This window comes from Dipteris shenzhenensis, chromosome 9 (assembly GCF_047967505.1).
Source record: "Dipteris shenzhenensis isolate YYH24624 ecotype China chromosome 9, Dip_SZ_1.0, whole genome shotgun sequence".
NCBI lineage: Eukaryota > Viridiplantae > Streptophyta > Polypodiopsida > Gleicheniales > Dipteridaceae > Dipteris > Dipteris shenzhenensis.
The window spans coordinates 57796718-57810406 of NC_141604.1; the positions used below are offsets into that span (position 1 = coordinate 57796718).

The 13689-nt window shown below is 41.4% G+C and overlaps 1 protein-coding gene across 9 annotated transcripts in view; it reads right to left on the minus strand.

The window, feature by feature from the left end:
* Positions 1-302: 302 nt before the first annotated feature.
* The window catches only part of LOC147898886 (uncharacterized), a 48994-nt gene continuing 35607 nt past the window's right edge, over positions 303-13689 (minus strand). For 2 of the 9 annotated variants that reach the window (XM_087378786.1, XM_087378784.1), the window contains exons 4-12: positions 8134-8272; positions 7803-7941; positions 5657-6429; positions 5008-5383; positions 4017-4293; positions 3757-3915; positions 2905-3312; positions 1143-2809; positions 304-982 (exon numbers count right to left, since the gene is read on the minus strand). In XM_087378786.1, coding sequence (XP_087234912.1) covers positions 2492-2809; positions 2905-3312; positions 3757-3915; positions 4017-4293; positions 5008-5383; positions 5657-6429; positions 7803-7941; positions 8134-8272 — 2589 coding nt within the window. In that variant the 3' untranslated portion in view covers positions 304-982; positions 1143-2491. Of the gene's footprint in view, positions 2810-2904; positions 3313-3756; positions 3916-4016; positions 4294-5007; positions 5384-5656; positions 6430-7802; positions 7942-8133; positions 8273-13689 lie in introns of all 9 variants that reach the window. The other 7 variants (XM_087378791.1, XM_087378792.1, XM_087378788.1 and 4 more) reach the window with 7 other exon arrangements.

The following is a 13689-nucleotide window of genomic DNA, read 5'->3' on the forward strand; positions in this document are numbered from 1 at the left end:
CTGCAACATATTCTCAGCAGTAAGCACACTACTCTCTCAATGGGATCGAGACATCTTAATTTATTCTTTAGTCTGCTCTAGTACCTGCAACATATTCTCAGCAGTAAGTCCGTAAGTGAAACTAATTGATTGAATGCTATCATGACCATTTTTCATTGTTTTAAAATAAGTGAGCACACAGAAATCCCACAAGTAGAGACTAGCTTTGAACGGGCTTCAAGTGAAACTTCTAAGAACTTGATGGCCCTCGCAACACAAAAGGATATATTGATATTTGATAAAGGTAAATATAGAAAAGCTCTAGTTGGGCCACAAGACATCTTTCATTGTTTTAAAGTCTCACTCTTGTGCCTCTCTTAAAGGATCAGACAATGTTTCTAGATGAAGTTAGAAAACTCATGGCCTTGTGTTCCAAACAACAGTATTTTTTACATGCCTCACTTCAGTCCTTAGAATGTCCCTTATCGAGTCCAGCATTTGGACAAGGCAGAAACTATTGCTAGAACATTGTTAAGGCAAACTGCAGTACCATGGAGTTGAAACTTTCATTATAACATTGTATATATACGTAAGTGCTTCATGAAGTTGGAAATCACCTTGGAAATGCAGGTATGGCCCAGGAGTCATTGATTTCAATCACCACGTACTGATAGCAAAGGAAGGATTCCTGCTGCTCAAATCTAAGCTCATATTCTCCTAACAATACTACTCTAAAGGACATTTCAGCAGCCTCTTTACATTGCTTTGATAACTGGTCAATCCTCTCATGGCACCTGTCCTGTTTGAACGTCAATTTGCACCTCAGCCAACAGTTATGGAACAGTTGATGTGTTGTAATTAGCATGCACTCAAGTTGATAGCCTTAGAATTGCAGTTGGAACAAATAGCCTGTGAAGTATTTTGCAGCTGCAGTTGCATCAAATGTTCCTCTTTATCCATCCACCCCGTTTCAATAGATATCTGATTTCCTCATCTATATTCCCTGCATGGGGGGAAGAAAAGGCTGAAAGATTAGTAAGGGTCAAAACTATGGTCGGTGCAGGATTCAGAAATATCAAAACGTGCAGATTACATAACATGTGGTAGTCAACGTAAAAAGTAAAGCCAGAATGGCTTCACAATCATTCAGAAACACGGCTTACCCCTTAAAGCTGCTGAAACTCTGGGCAGGCTTTGGATTGCTGTGAGAAACCCTTCTTTGCTCTTTTGAACTCATCCGTATCGATATTTCAGAAGTTGCAAGTTCGACATCAAATTACCACATTAATTCTTCACCTAAGACTTAGCTTTTCTCTCATTTGAAATGTCTGGATAGAATTTATCTTCCAATCCAATCCTATCCATGCGAGATGGCTTCTCCAAATAGGAAGAACAATGTGAGACTTCACAGAACAATTCCACATCCTAAACAGGGAAGCACAACCAGCTCACTGACACGCCATATCAGTGGGGTACTCAAAGAGAAGAGAACTGGAAAAAAGTCTTTGAAGCTATTATTTCTTCAGCGCAAAGGAATCTCGAAGCCGATGGGAGCAAACAGACATCCAACAGTCTTGGTGACTTTGAAACAAAGGAAACAAACTCCATATCAAGGTCAATTAATGTGCCTCAGACAAATAAGTATCAAAATACTGATTTTTCTGTCACGACTGACCTTCACACACATCACAATAATAAACCATATGCTACCAATTTTTAGGAAATCATCAGACTTCTGCCAAAAAAGTACACTGTAGGTCAAATCTGCACCTCACCTCCCATTCTATCCATCCTCCTTACATTTCATTGGCTAATCTCACATCATAATGCCTGGAGTTTGTTTTTAACTTATGTGTGGGGGCCATGCCTCATTTCAACATCAGCACACCTGATGGCTTAGGACATTGGTTCAGCAGAAGGGAATCGCACAACACTTAGATTGTCCTGAGAGATCCCTTTTAGTTGCCATTTTCAAGTGTCCTAACTCACAAGACTGACAGTCCCGATTTGAGAATAGATACAATACTCAGAAGCAATTTCTGAAGTCAATATTAAAATCAGTAACTTTTCCCACCAGCTTTTTACAAGAGCACTCGCCACATTCTTAAAAAATTATGCTTTCATCTCTCTTGCACCCTCGTTGCTTAATTCAGAACTTGGTTTGGTTTGGTATATAATGAAAAAGTCAAAATAAATTAAGATTACTCGCCAAACCATTTCTAAAAATGGCTTCTCTCCCAAAAGAAGACACAGCACAGTCCATTTAAGTTATGCATTCAACTCTAGCAATTGCCACTCCAAGTTAACCTAGCACAATAGGAAAAACCAGCTTTGCAACACAAGGCCACATTCTTGGAAGTGCAGACATCAGGAAGCATGTCCAGATTTCCCGTCTATTTTCTGCCACCTTGTCTGCGCTCACTTAGACCTGCTATTGATAAAAGCTGTCAGAACCCAGATACAAGATATTACAATTACCACCTTGCCATGGACCTTGTTTCATCCATAAAATCTAATAACCATTTGTCCAATTTTGTTGACCTCGTTGTCCTTGCTGATAGGATTCGACTTGTGTCCCCGGAACACCCCCAGAACCCATGACTTGAGGCTGTTGAAGTGATGGGTGTGGGCTTATGCTAAGTCCAGACTGTTGTGGGAGGTACAAACTACCATAAGCAGCTCCAAGGTGAGAATGTGCATGCAGAGATTGTGTTTGAGAATACCGTGTTTGTTGATTTTGACCAGGCATGTTATGGTAAGAGTTACCTCGCACTCCAGGCATCTCTCGAGATAACTGTGACTGAAGCCACATGGCAGAACCTTCCACCTGCTAAAATAAAAGAAAACAATCTCCAGTAATACGACCCTTACAATATTCCATATAAATGCAAAAGAACAATAATCAAAGAATTACAAGGCACACACCTGTTGACCATGGATATACAAATTGCTATCTGTTCCAGGTTGAGAATTGCTGAAACCCCCATAACCAATATTGCCAGTGGCAACAGCATTATGCATTCCAGCACCGACTGTTCCATGTGGCTTATACTGAGGCACAGGATATTTCATACTGGAGGCACCCACAGAGGGGACCTGTTGATAGCCTCCAGTTCCTGTGTAATTATGTTGATATGGACTTTGCAAATATGAAAATCCTGGAGGCACATATTGGTAGCTGAAAACATTTGCAAAAGGCCCCATGAGCAGGGAAGAAGATTGAGCTGCATAAGCGTGGACAGGAAGAGAATGCTGAGGAACTGTCATAGAAGTCAGAGACTGTAAAGTTTGACCAAGAGGATTGGAGCTTGAAAGTATCGTGGCATTTGTACTCTTAAAGGCAAAAACAAAACAATGACATTAGGTCCGACTATATAATATATATCTAGATGAATCCAGGAACATGCCCAAACTCATCCTCTAAAAACACAACATAGTGCAGTTTAATCTCATGATAGTCACTCGTAAAGTTGAAAACCATAAGCTACATCACGCATAGCAGGGACTAGCTCCTATGACATCCCCACTGACATCATCAACGCCCAACAGTGGATGTAGACCATAGTGTAAACATATGCTCTCACACATACAAATCCACACACCCACACATACTTGAGCATCCATTTATACAAAGTCTTCGCACTGAATTTCTGTCAGCACTCTGGAGGTGAAGTGCAGACTCGGCCATGATGAAGGCTAGCAGTAAAGGAGAAGGTCAGACTATATGATAGTTTAGAATCACGAGTTGCCATGACACATATTGGTAAAAATACTCACCTGCTGCAGAGGTGTATTCTGACCAGCTCCAACAGAACCACCTGTAATATATCTTGCACTCACAGGTGATGGCAAAAAGGTTGAATAGTGATTTTCTATTTCTGGGCCTGACCGAAATGCTCCACTGTAATAAGTAGCTGTAGGGTCTGAATAAGGTTGCTGCATAAACAAAAGACGTTGAGAGTTGCTTCAGTGAAACTACGGACTAGCAAGCTTGCAGCCCTGACAACGCAAAACATACAAACTTTAATAGCCCCTACCAAAACACTGGGCAGTCGATTTATGTCTCGAGAGTGAGATTCACTTTCGATTGCATATTGCCCTGCATTACTTGGAGAGACCAGATTCACCCCATGGTAGCTTGGAGCTGCGGTGAACTGCAGAGAGGTGGCTTCAGACTTTGTAAGTTCAGATTGTGATACCGAAACAATCGGATTGCTTGATACAGCACTGTCATCACATCTGTCTAAAATCTCCACAGAAGCTGACAGATGAGATTGATGCAGATCCAAGGTGCTTGAGTTTGTGCTTGGCACACTGGAAATAAAAGGTGAGACAGAAATTACACGTTTTATTATCTCACTGTATCAATGTTAATACGTCTTTAAAGTTTAAAGCAGCCAGACCACAACATTGAGAACCACAGGTGACAGCAAATGTCTTGATATAACATATCCCAGAAAGCCCAAGCTGAAACATGGAATGCTGCGAGTGCTGCGTCCTTAATTTTTGGGAAGGTATACCAGGATACGTCATGACTAGGCCAGCAACCTGAAACAGTTGCTAGGTTTAGCCAGACTTTGAACACACGAAAATAAAATTTTCAAGACAATAACTGTAGCCATGCAACTCTCAAAAGAACACTCGGAGTATGACAGGCCATCCTAACACACTGTCAGAGTTGTGTAGGTCTGATTAATATAAAGGGACACTCTAACAATGGAAAGATTATAAAAGTATTGCAAGACTCAAGAATTTTTGACTCTTGACATAGAGTCCTCTAAGATTATCACAAAGTTTCTGTGTGCCTCTAACTTTATCACTAAGTTAAACCGCTACCTCATATGCCAGATCCTGCTATCAAAGAAGAAAGAGTTATTTTCAGGTCCATTCATATGTTTCACGCCATAAGAAACATGCTACCCTTTGAATCACAAAACAAACCAATTACTCTACTAAAAATGCTTCAAAGAATGCAAGGGACTCCTTAAAATTTGAAAGGGAATAACACAATCAAAAGGGGCCCTCAACCTTAGGGTAGGTGGTTGACCAGCAACTGCTGCCTCATCCTCAACTGTGCTGCCACCAATTTTGAGCGAAGTGCTTTTAGCTTCCAATGTAAAACTTGACGGAAAAGTCTCAAATCCTGAATCAAAGCTTCCAAAACTCAACCTTGTACAATCTGCTTCAGAAACTCTTAAATGATCAGGTATAATAACTCGTTGATCATCTCGCATTATCAGCTCTTGCAATTTTGTAGCAGTAGCAGATATCATCCCTGTGTTTCCTGAAGGTGAAGGAGGGCACGACGGCACACCATTCAAAACCACACTTGCTGATGGTACTTCACCAATTTCCAATAAAGAAACATCATGATCTGTTGTTGGCTCTGAATTCCAATCCATGACTGCGCTGACCAAAAGCTGAATTTTAGAACTAACAACCTCAACCTCCATAATCAAGGCATCTGACATACAGAGGCTATTTAACCAAAACATTGCTGATATTCGAATTACCAATATAAAAAAAGAGAGTTGACAAATACATTGCAAAAAGACATCTTGGAGAGCATTCAGAAAAGAAGAGCAATAATCATGCTGCAGCATGAACCCTGCCCTCTAGAAATTGAGGGATGTAGGCCTCTATCATAGAAAAAGCCCATGCAGAAATAACAAATGACCTTTCTGGTTTCCAGCAAATTGCTGCGCTTGGTACATAGGGGTTGTAGTGAATTGGCTCCTAAGTAGTCCTGCCCTTGAGGGAGACTGTGTTGATATCCTAGATGATTCAACCAGCCCCAGTGAGTGACCTTGACTCCCAGGAAAAGCACCCAAGCTCTGAACACATTCTAATGGTTCTCTCAAAGATGATGTTGGAGAAACAGGAGTGTTTGTGGACTGCAACACTCTTACATCCCTATTACCATCTGGTGCAGAAACAACACTGGTATTGTTTATTCGAGAAGGTTGCGAATAGTGAGAAAGGGGAGACGAATCCGCGCTTCCATCTGACAGTTCAAATGATGACGCCCTATCACCAATGGACCTTTGATTCCCAACAGTTCCCACTTCTCGCTTGACCACACCTGCAGAGCTTCGTGCACGAGAATCCTCTGAGGGACCAAGCACCGGATCTGATGCATCCAAGTAGACACTTGATACTGAAGGTACTGATTGAAGTTGCTGGGTGCTTGTGGAAGCTGCCACTGAACCAGAGACACTAACACTAGGTGATATGGATACCAATGGATTTGCCAAATGTTCACCACTTGATTTGAGCACATCAGCCATTGTAGGGTGCCGAGACCCTGCAAGCCATGCTCCCTGAAGAATTATCAGAGTAGACGGTCCTGATCCTGCGAGCCATGCTCCTTGAAGATTTGCTGGGGGTGCTGGGTGCAACAAGTCTCCATTTGAGTATGGTGAAGACGAATGAAGAGGACTGCTGCTGGCACTCCAAAAAGAAAAAATAATAATAAGCAAGCTGCGAATGCAATCAAAGCAGACAGACACATCTCTGTTCAAATAGACTAAAAATTTCACCACGTGTATACATGGATACCAGTACCCAAAAAAATCACAAACAAATAGAGGATGTTGTAAAGAGAATCTTCAGCAACTATAGACACTCAAGCACACCAATGTTCTAGGGATTCTAGGAATATTTGGATAGACCCACTGCTTGCAGTCTCCAAACGAAAATAGGTTGGTTATTTATTAATAAAAGAAGACCAGAACATGGCACAATTCCAAGGATGAGATTAAAAAAGAGAGCCAAGTAACATAAAGACCGGAAACATATACATTTTCTAATGTCCACTCAGGACCCATCAAGATCTAAGGGACAGCCAAAAGCTGATTTTCATCAACATGTGTTGGAACATACTCTTAAGATTTAGATTCTAAGGTTCTTCCCTTGCAGTTTGGAGATTCCTTAACGCGAAAAGAGAAGAATCCAAACCGAATGTCATTTCTCTGAAAGAAAACGCTTTAGACGCAATGATGGCTAGAAAAACGTAAAGGATTATGACCATATCTATTCCCGTTAGATAATGCCAACAGGAATGTTTGAAAGAAAACTTATTATTTTTACGAATTCTGCACATTTAAACCTAGAGGGCTTAAATAAATAAGTCAAAACTGGTGGAAGTAACTCCCCCAAGGCATTAAAAATGGCACAAAACAAAGAAAGGAATAGCATCGCTACTCGGCTAGAGCACAAGCCACATCATATAGCAGGTTCCATAAAGATCTAGACTCCTCAAAATGAGCCTTGATTTAAACCTTTTTTTACGATGACTATATTGCAAAGACAATCAATCTATAATGCACATGTTTGTATTCAAGCCTCTTGGTCGGATGTTAAAACATAAGGATAACCTCAATAGAGACCAATATGGATTAAGAAATGGAGATTTCAAGCCAAAGCCATACGTTCAAGAAACAACGAGCTTATGCAAGAGAGATGCAACAAACTGTAAACACATATGCATATGAACTCAAGCATGTGCATGAGCATAGCGCATTTATTAGAGACAAATAGAAAAAATAAAAATTTTAGGGGATGAAGAGACAAGCAAAAGGACTGAACATAGACAAGATCTGAGACTATAACAAATTTGAGCATTAATCTTTTTGCCACCTTGAGCTAGATAAACCTTGACAATTGTCTAATACAGGATGTGTATACAATACTTCTCTTGAAAAGCACAGATGGAAAGCACAAGCAAGTCTAGCTCACGTCAACAGAAACAACAGATAAATTTGCAACCACATCTTTGCCATTTTTTTCATAAAAGAGGTAGAAGCACAATTCAAAAACCTTACGTTGTGTCTGTGACTGCACCCTTGTGCTGGAGAAGTGGTTGCAAATAAGATGAGCTCGTTGTGGCTGAGCTTGAGCCCTTGCTCCCATGAGAAAGGCCAATTTCCTTGGCTGGGATCCTACCACGACCCCCACTGACCTCTAAATCAAACAAAAAAAGAGCAATATCACATTTCCTAAACTACTAGAAACTATGTAAAGAGAATTTTACAATGGTCATACAGCATCAATAAGATGTTAGGAACACTTGTCCCAATAACTAGCAGAGTTCACAATTAAGTGCCTTTACAGCCACAGCGATGACATATCAGCAAGAGAATGAACAAGCCCTACCATTTGTGGTGGACCTGGGCAATGAATTTCCTCTTCCAACCCCATGACCTGATGCTCCATTTGTTTCTGTGTTCCTATCAGAAGGTCCCAAACTCCTAGTTCGTGACCTGGCATCTGATGACTCCTTATTACTTGCATTCTACAAAAAAAGACAGACTAAATCATAAAATATGTGACAAAGCCAATGCAAAAAGCAAATTAATGAGACCAACGGACTCTTCAAAACATTTTCATGATATATGCTTTCCACGTGCTTGTTAAACATGCCGAATTAAGCTTGAACAATAGGCTTAACATGGCAAGTGACGTCAAAAAAACCATGCCTTCTAGCTAAATTTCCCCATTCCATTGAACTCTCAATGATAATAAATGAAATGATCTTTCAATCATCTTAGTACGCTCAACAATTGTGTCATAGGACCTCTATCAAGCAGTATGTTACTACATCCCTAACTATGTCAGACAAAATATTAAACTCTCAATTCATTTACTCAATATCCATGTGTCATATCTCTTATACCTAGATGAATCCAGGAACATTCCCAAACTCATCCTTTAAAACCACAACATAGTGCAGTTTCAATCTCATGATAGTCACTCACCAGGTTGAAAACCATAACCTCCATCATGCATAGCAAAGACTAGCGACTATGACATCCCCACTGACGTCATCAGCGCCCAACAGTGGGTGTAGACCATAGTATAAAAATATGCTCTCACACATACAAATCCACACACCCACACATACTTGAGCATCCATTTATACAAAGTCTTCGTACTGAGTTTCTGTCGGCACTACGGAGGTGAAGGGCAGACTCAGCCATGACAAAGGCTAGCACTAAAGGAGAAGGCTAATCGAAAGGTAGTCCAAAATCTCTTCAATCAAGCTACAACTGCTTGTGAAGTCTAAACGTTTTCATTTTAGTCTCTCCCCAACGAGCATCTAAATCTAAATCTAGCTAATAGGGCAACGCACCATTTAAGATAGAAAGAATTATCACAATACCAGCAGGCCACAACTCGGATGAAAACTTCACAAGGTTAAATTTGCATGTCCGCTAATACGGCAAAAGCATATACCTAGATGAATCCAGTAACATTCCCAAACTCATCCTTTAAAAACACAATATAGTGCAGTTTCAATCTCATGATAGTCACTCACAAGGTTGAAAACCATAAACTCCATCATGCATAGCAAGGACTAGCTACTATGACATCCCCACTGACGTCATCAGCGCCCAACAGTGGGTGTAGACCATAGTATAAAAATATGCTCTCACACAAACAAATCCACACACCCACACATACTTGAGCATCCATTTATACAAAGTCTTCGTACTGAGTTTCTGTTGGCACTCCGGAGGTGAAGGGCAGACTCAGCCATGACGAAGGCTAGCACTAAAGGAGAAGGCTAATCAAAAGGTAGTCCAAATTCTCTTCAATCAAGCTACAACTGCTTGTGAAGTCTATACGTTTTCATTTTAGTCTCTCCCCATCGAGCATCTAAATCTAAATCTAACTGATAGGGCAACGCACCATTTAAGATACCAGCACAATACCAGCACGCTGCAACTTGGACGAAAACTTCACAAGGTAAAATTTGCATGTCCGCTAATACGGCAGAAGCATATACCTAGATGAATCCAAGAACATTCCCAGACTCATCCTTTAAAAACACAACATAGTGCAGTTTCAATCTCATGATAGTTACTCACAAGGTTGAAAACCATAAACTCCATCATGCATAGCAGGGACTAGCTACTATGACATCCCCACTGACGTCATCAGCGCCCAACAGTGGGTGTAGACCATAGTATAAAAATATGCTCTCACACATACAAATCCACACACCCACAGATACTTGAGCATCCATTTATACAAAGCCTTCGTACTGAGTTTATGTCGGCACTCCGGAGGTGAAGGGCAGACTCAGCCATGACGAAGGCTAGCCCTAAAGGAGAAGGCTAATCAAAAGGTAGTCCAAAATCTCTTCAATCAAGCTACAACTGCTTGTGAAGTCTAAACGTTTTCATTTTAGTATCTCCCCAACGAGCATCTAAATCTAAATCTCGCTGATAGGGCAACGCACCATTTAAGATAGAAAGAATTATCACAATACTAGCAGGCCGCAACTTGGACGAAAACTTCACAAGGTTAAATTTGCATGTCCGCTAATACGGCAAAAGCATATACCTAGATGAATCCAGGAACATTCCCAAACTCATCCTTTAAAAACACAACATAGTGCAGTTTCCATCTCATGATAGTCACTCACAAGGTTGAAAACCAAAAACTCCATCATGCATAGCAGGGACTAGCTACTATGACATCCCCACTGACGTCATCAGCGCCCAACAGTGGGTGTAGACCATAGTATAAAAATATGCTCTCACACATACAAATCCACACACCCACACATACTTGAGCATCCATTTATACAAAGTCTTCGTACTGAGTTTCTGTCGGCACTCCAAAGGTGAGGGGCAGACTCAACCATGACGAAGGCTAGCACTAAAGGAGAAGGCTAATCAAAAAGTAGTCCAAAATCTCTTCAATCAAGCTACAACTGCTTGCGAAGTCTAAACGTTTTCATTTTAGTCTCTCCCCAACGAGCATCTAAATCTAAATCTAGCTAATAGGGCAACGCACCATTTAAGATAGAAAGAATTATCACAATACCAGCAGGCCGCAAGTTGGACGAAAACTTCACAAGGTTAAATTTGCATGTCCGCTAATACGGCAAAAGCATATACCTAGATGAATCCAGGAACATTCCCGAACTCATCCTTAAAAAACACAACATAGTGTAGTTTCAATCTCATGATAGTCACTCACCAGGTTGAAAACCATAAACTCCATCATGCATAGCAGGGACTAGCTACTATGACATCCCCACTGACGTCATCAGCGCCCAACAGTGGGTGTAGACCATAGTATAAAAATATGCTCTCACACAGACAAATCCACACACCCACACATACTTGAGCATCCATTTATACAAAGTCTTCGTACTGAGTTTCTGTCGGCACTCCGGAGGTGAAGGGCAAAGTCAGCCATGACAAAGGCTAGCACTAAAGGAGAAGGCTAATCAAAAGGTAGTCCAAATTCTCTTCAATAAAGCTACAACTGCTTGTGAAGTCTAAACGTTTTCATTTTAGTCTCTCCCCATAGAGCATCTAAATCTAAATCTAGCTGATAGGGCAACGCACCATTTGAGATAGAAAGAATTATCACAATACCAGCAGGCCGCAACTTGGACGAAAACTTCACAAGGTAAAATTTGCATGTCCGCTAATACGGTAGAAGCATATACCTAGATGAATCCATGAACATTCTCAAACTTATCCTTTAAAAACACAACATAGTGCAGTTTCAATCTCATGATAGTCACTCACAAGGTTGAAAGCCATAAACTCCATCATGCATAGCAGGGACTAGAAGACTAGAATATCATATCTCTTGATTATAGATACCTACATAAGACTAGAATATATCTAATCTTACAAATTAAATTTTTTATAAAACAAGCGAAACAACAAAAGAAAGAAGAGAGTTTGTAAGCGACTTAAACAAAATTATGAGTAAATGAGAAAAATTATAAAAAATTATAACTTAGTATGCAACTATGCTTATGTTCTCATGGATACCCAAGCATAAGCTGCCGTCTGGGTTTGGAAAGATCCCAGAATCTCTTGATATGAATAGTGTATATGGCAGCCCAGGTAGGCCATCTCTAACCTGCCTGCAAGATCATTCTTCGTCAAGTTTAAGCTTCAAATGCTGACCTGCTGTCCAGCTTTTGCCTCCTTGTAAGAGATTTCATTACATAAGCATATCTTCACTTTGATTATATTAGCATACCTCCAAAGACATTGTGCATACGGCATCATGGGGAGGGCATCTTTAACCTGCCTGCAAGATAACCGTAATAAGGTACATGCTCCCCAAAAGGAACTATTGTTCTGCATGTGCATCCTTTATAAAATCTTATCCAAAGCATGTCTTCCCCTCTTTGCAAAGTACAGGAGGCTTCCATAATGTGAAATCAACTTTTCTCTTTTTGTAACTGTTACAATTAGCTGAAAGGTTACCCAATTCTGTGGAACAAACTACACCTGCTCTCCTCATAAAACTACATACAGAAGCCATCAAGGCTACCATCTACGGAAGTACTTCTTTTCACTTTTGTAACTGTTACAATTAGCTGAAGTTCACCCAATGCAGTGTCTACACCTGCTCTCCCATCAGGCTGCATACAGCATACATATCAAGCCATCAACAAGAGAGATTGCATGACAAAGCTAACTGGCATGTTGCCAATATTAGAAGACAAACTCAAAGCTGCCTATCCAGAAACCAAGCCTTCTATGATCTATACAAGATGAGAGTTGCACCCCCCTCTCCATACGTTTTCAAGACACTCCCTCCCTCCCTTGGAGAATACAAACGATCCCAGTAGTACAATGTCCTTTGCTGGCCGCTACTAACATCCGATAGGAAGGAGAGTGTGGCTACTTCATTGTGTATTTAACGAGGGACTTCTATTCAGCCCAATGGACAACATCTTTTCAAATCCTCTCAATGGGCATTCACCATGAGGGCTCAAGGATGGCCCCGCATAAAGGGCTTGGTTATGTCCTAGCAAGCTTCTTGTGAAGCTCAGCTTCCACAAAGATCATTGCTTACGAAAGAGAAGGGCTTCGTCACTCACCAAGCTACAGATAAATCCACCTCCCCCACTCTTTGAGCAACTTCATGTTTTTTCACACCAACTACGCATTGAAACTCGATGGGCTCAAAGCATACCTAAAGAGGGCCACATATGCACCCTATGTGATCTACAAGAGATTGCGAAGCACTTTGCTTTCAGGTTGCCACTACAGCCTTTTCAGAGATGGATTCGAACCCCTCTCTAGCTTCAAGGTTCACTCAAATCAGGGGCATTTGGCGACCTTTATTCACGAGGCCGTACTACACAAATCTTAACTACTCAAAGCACATAGACGAGATTAGGATGCTCAGCTAAACTCCACCCAGTGCCTCATCACTGAGTTTTTTCAGTCAAATAGCATAATCCAGGAGTCTCAGAGAAAGTGTGTAGTCAAGGCTTGGAGCGCGAGACACGACAAAGCTGTCAACGCATCGATGCACAGATTAGGCTTGGGGTCTTCCTTCCATGTTGCCAGACCAAGGGCACGGCTGATGTTTGTGACAGTGGCGCTTGTTCAGAGGCGAGCCAAGGGCTTAACTATATTGTATTCATGTCAGTCTCAAAGACCCCTCAGGCTTTCGAAGACTTTTCCCTCCCTCCCCCCCCCCCCCCCCCCCCCCTCTCTCTCTCTCTCTCTCTCTCTCTCTCACACACACACACACACACTCAGAGAGGTCACGTAGACCTGCTGATATGACCTGCCAGGCCTGGCACGACCTTCCAAATAGGTACCCTGGGTACCCAACTCGACTCCAACACAGCTCCAGCACTGCTCAAGCTGCTGTGCCACAGATAGTGGAGGCCCAAATCTGCATACGGGCCTACATCTGCTGCATATGGCCTGC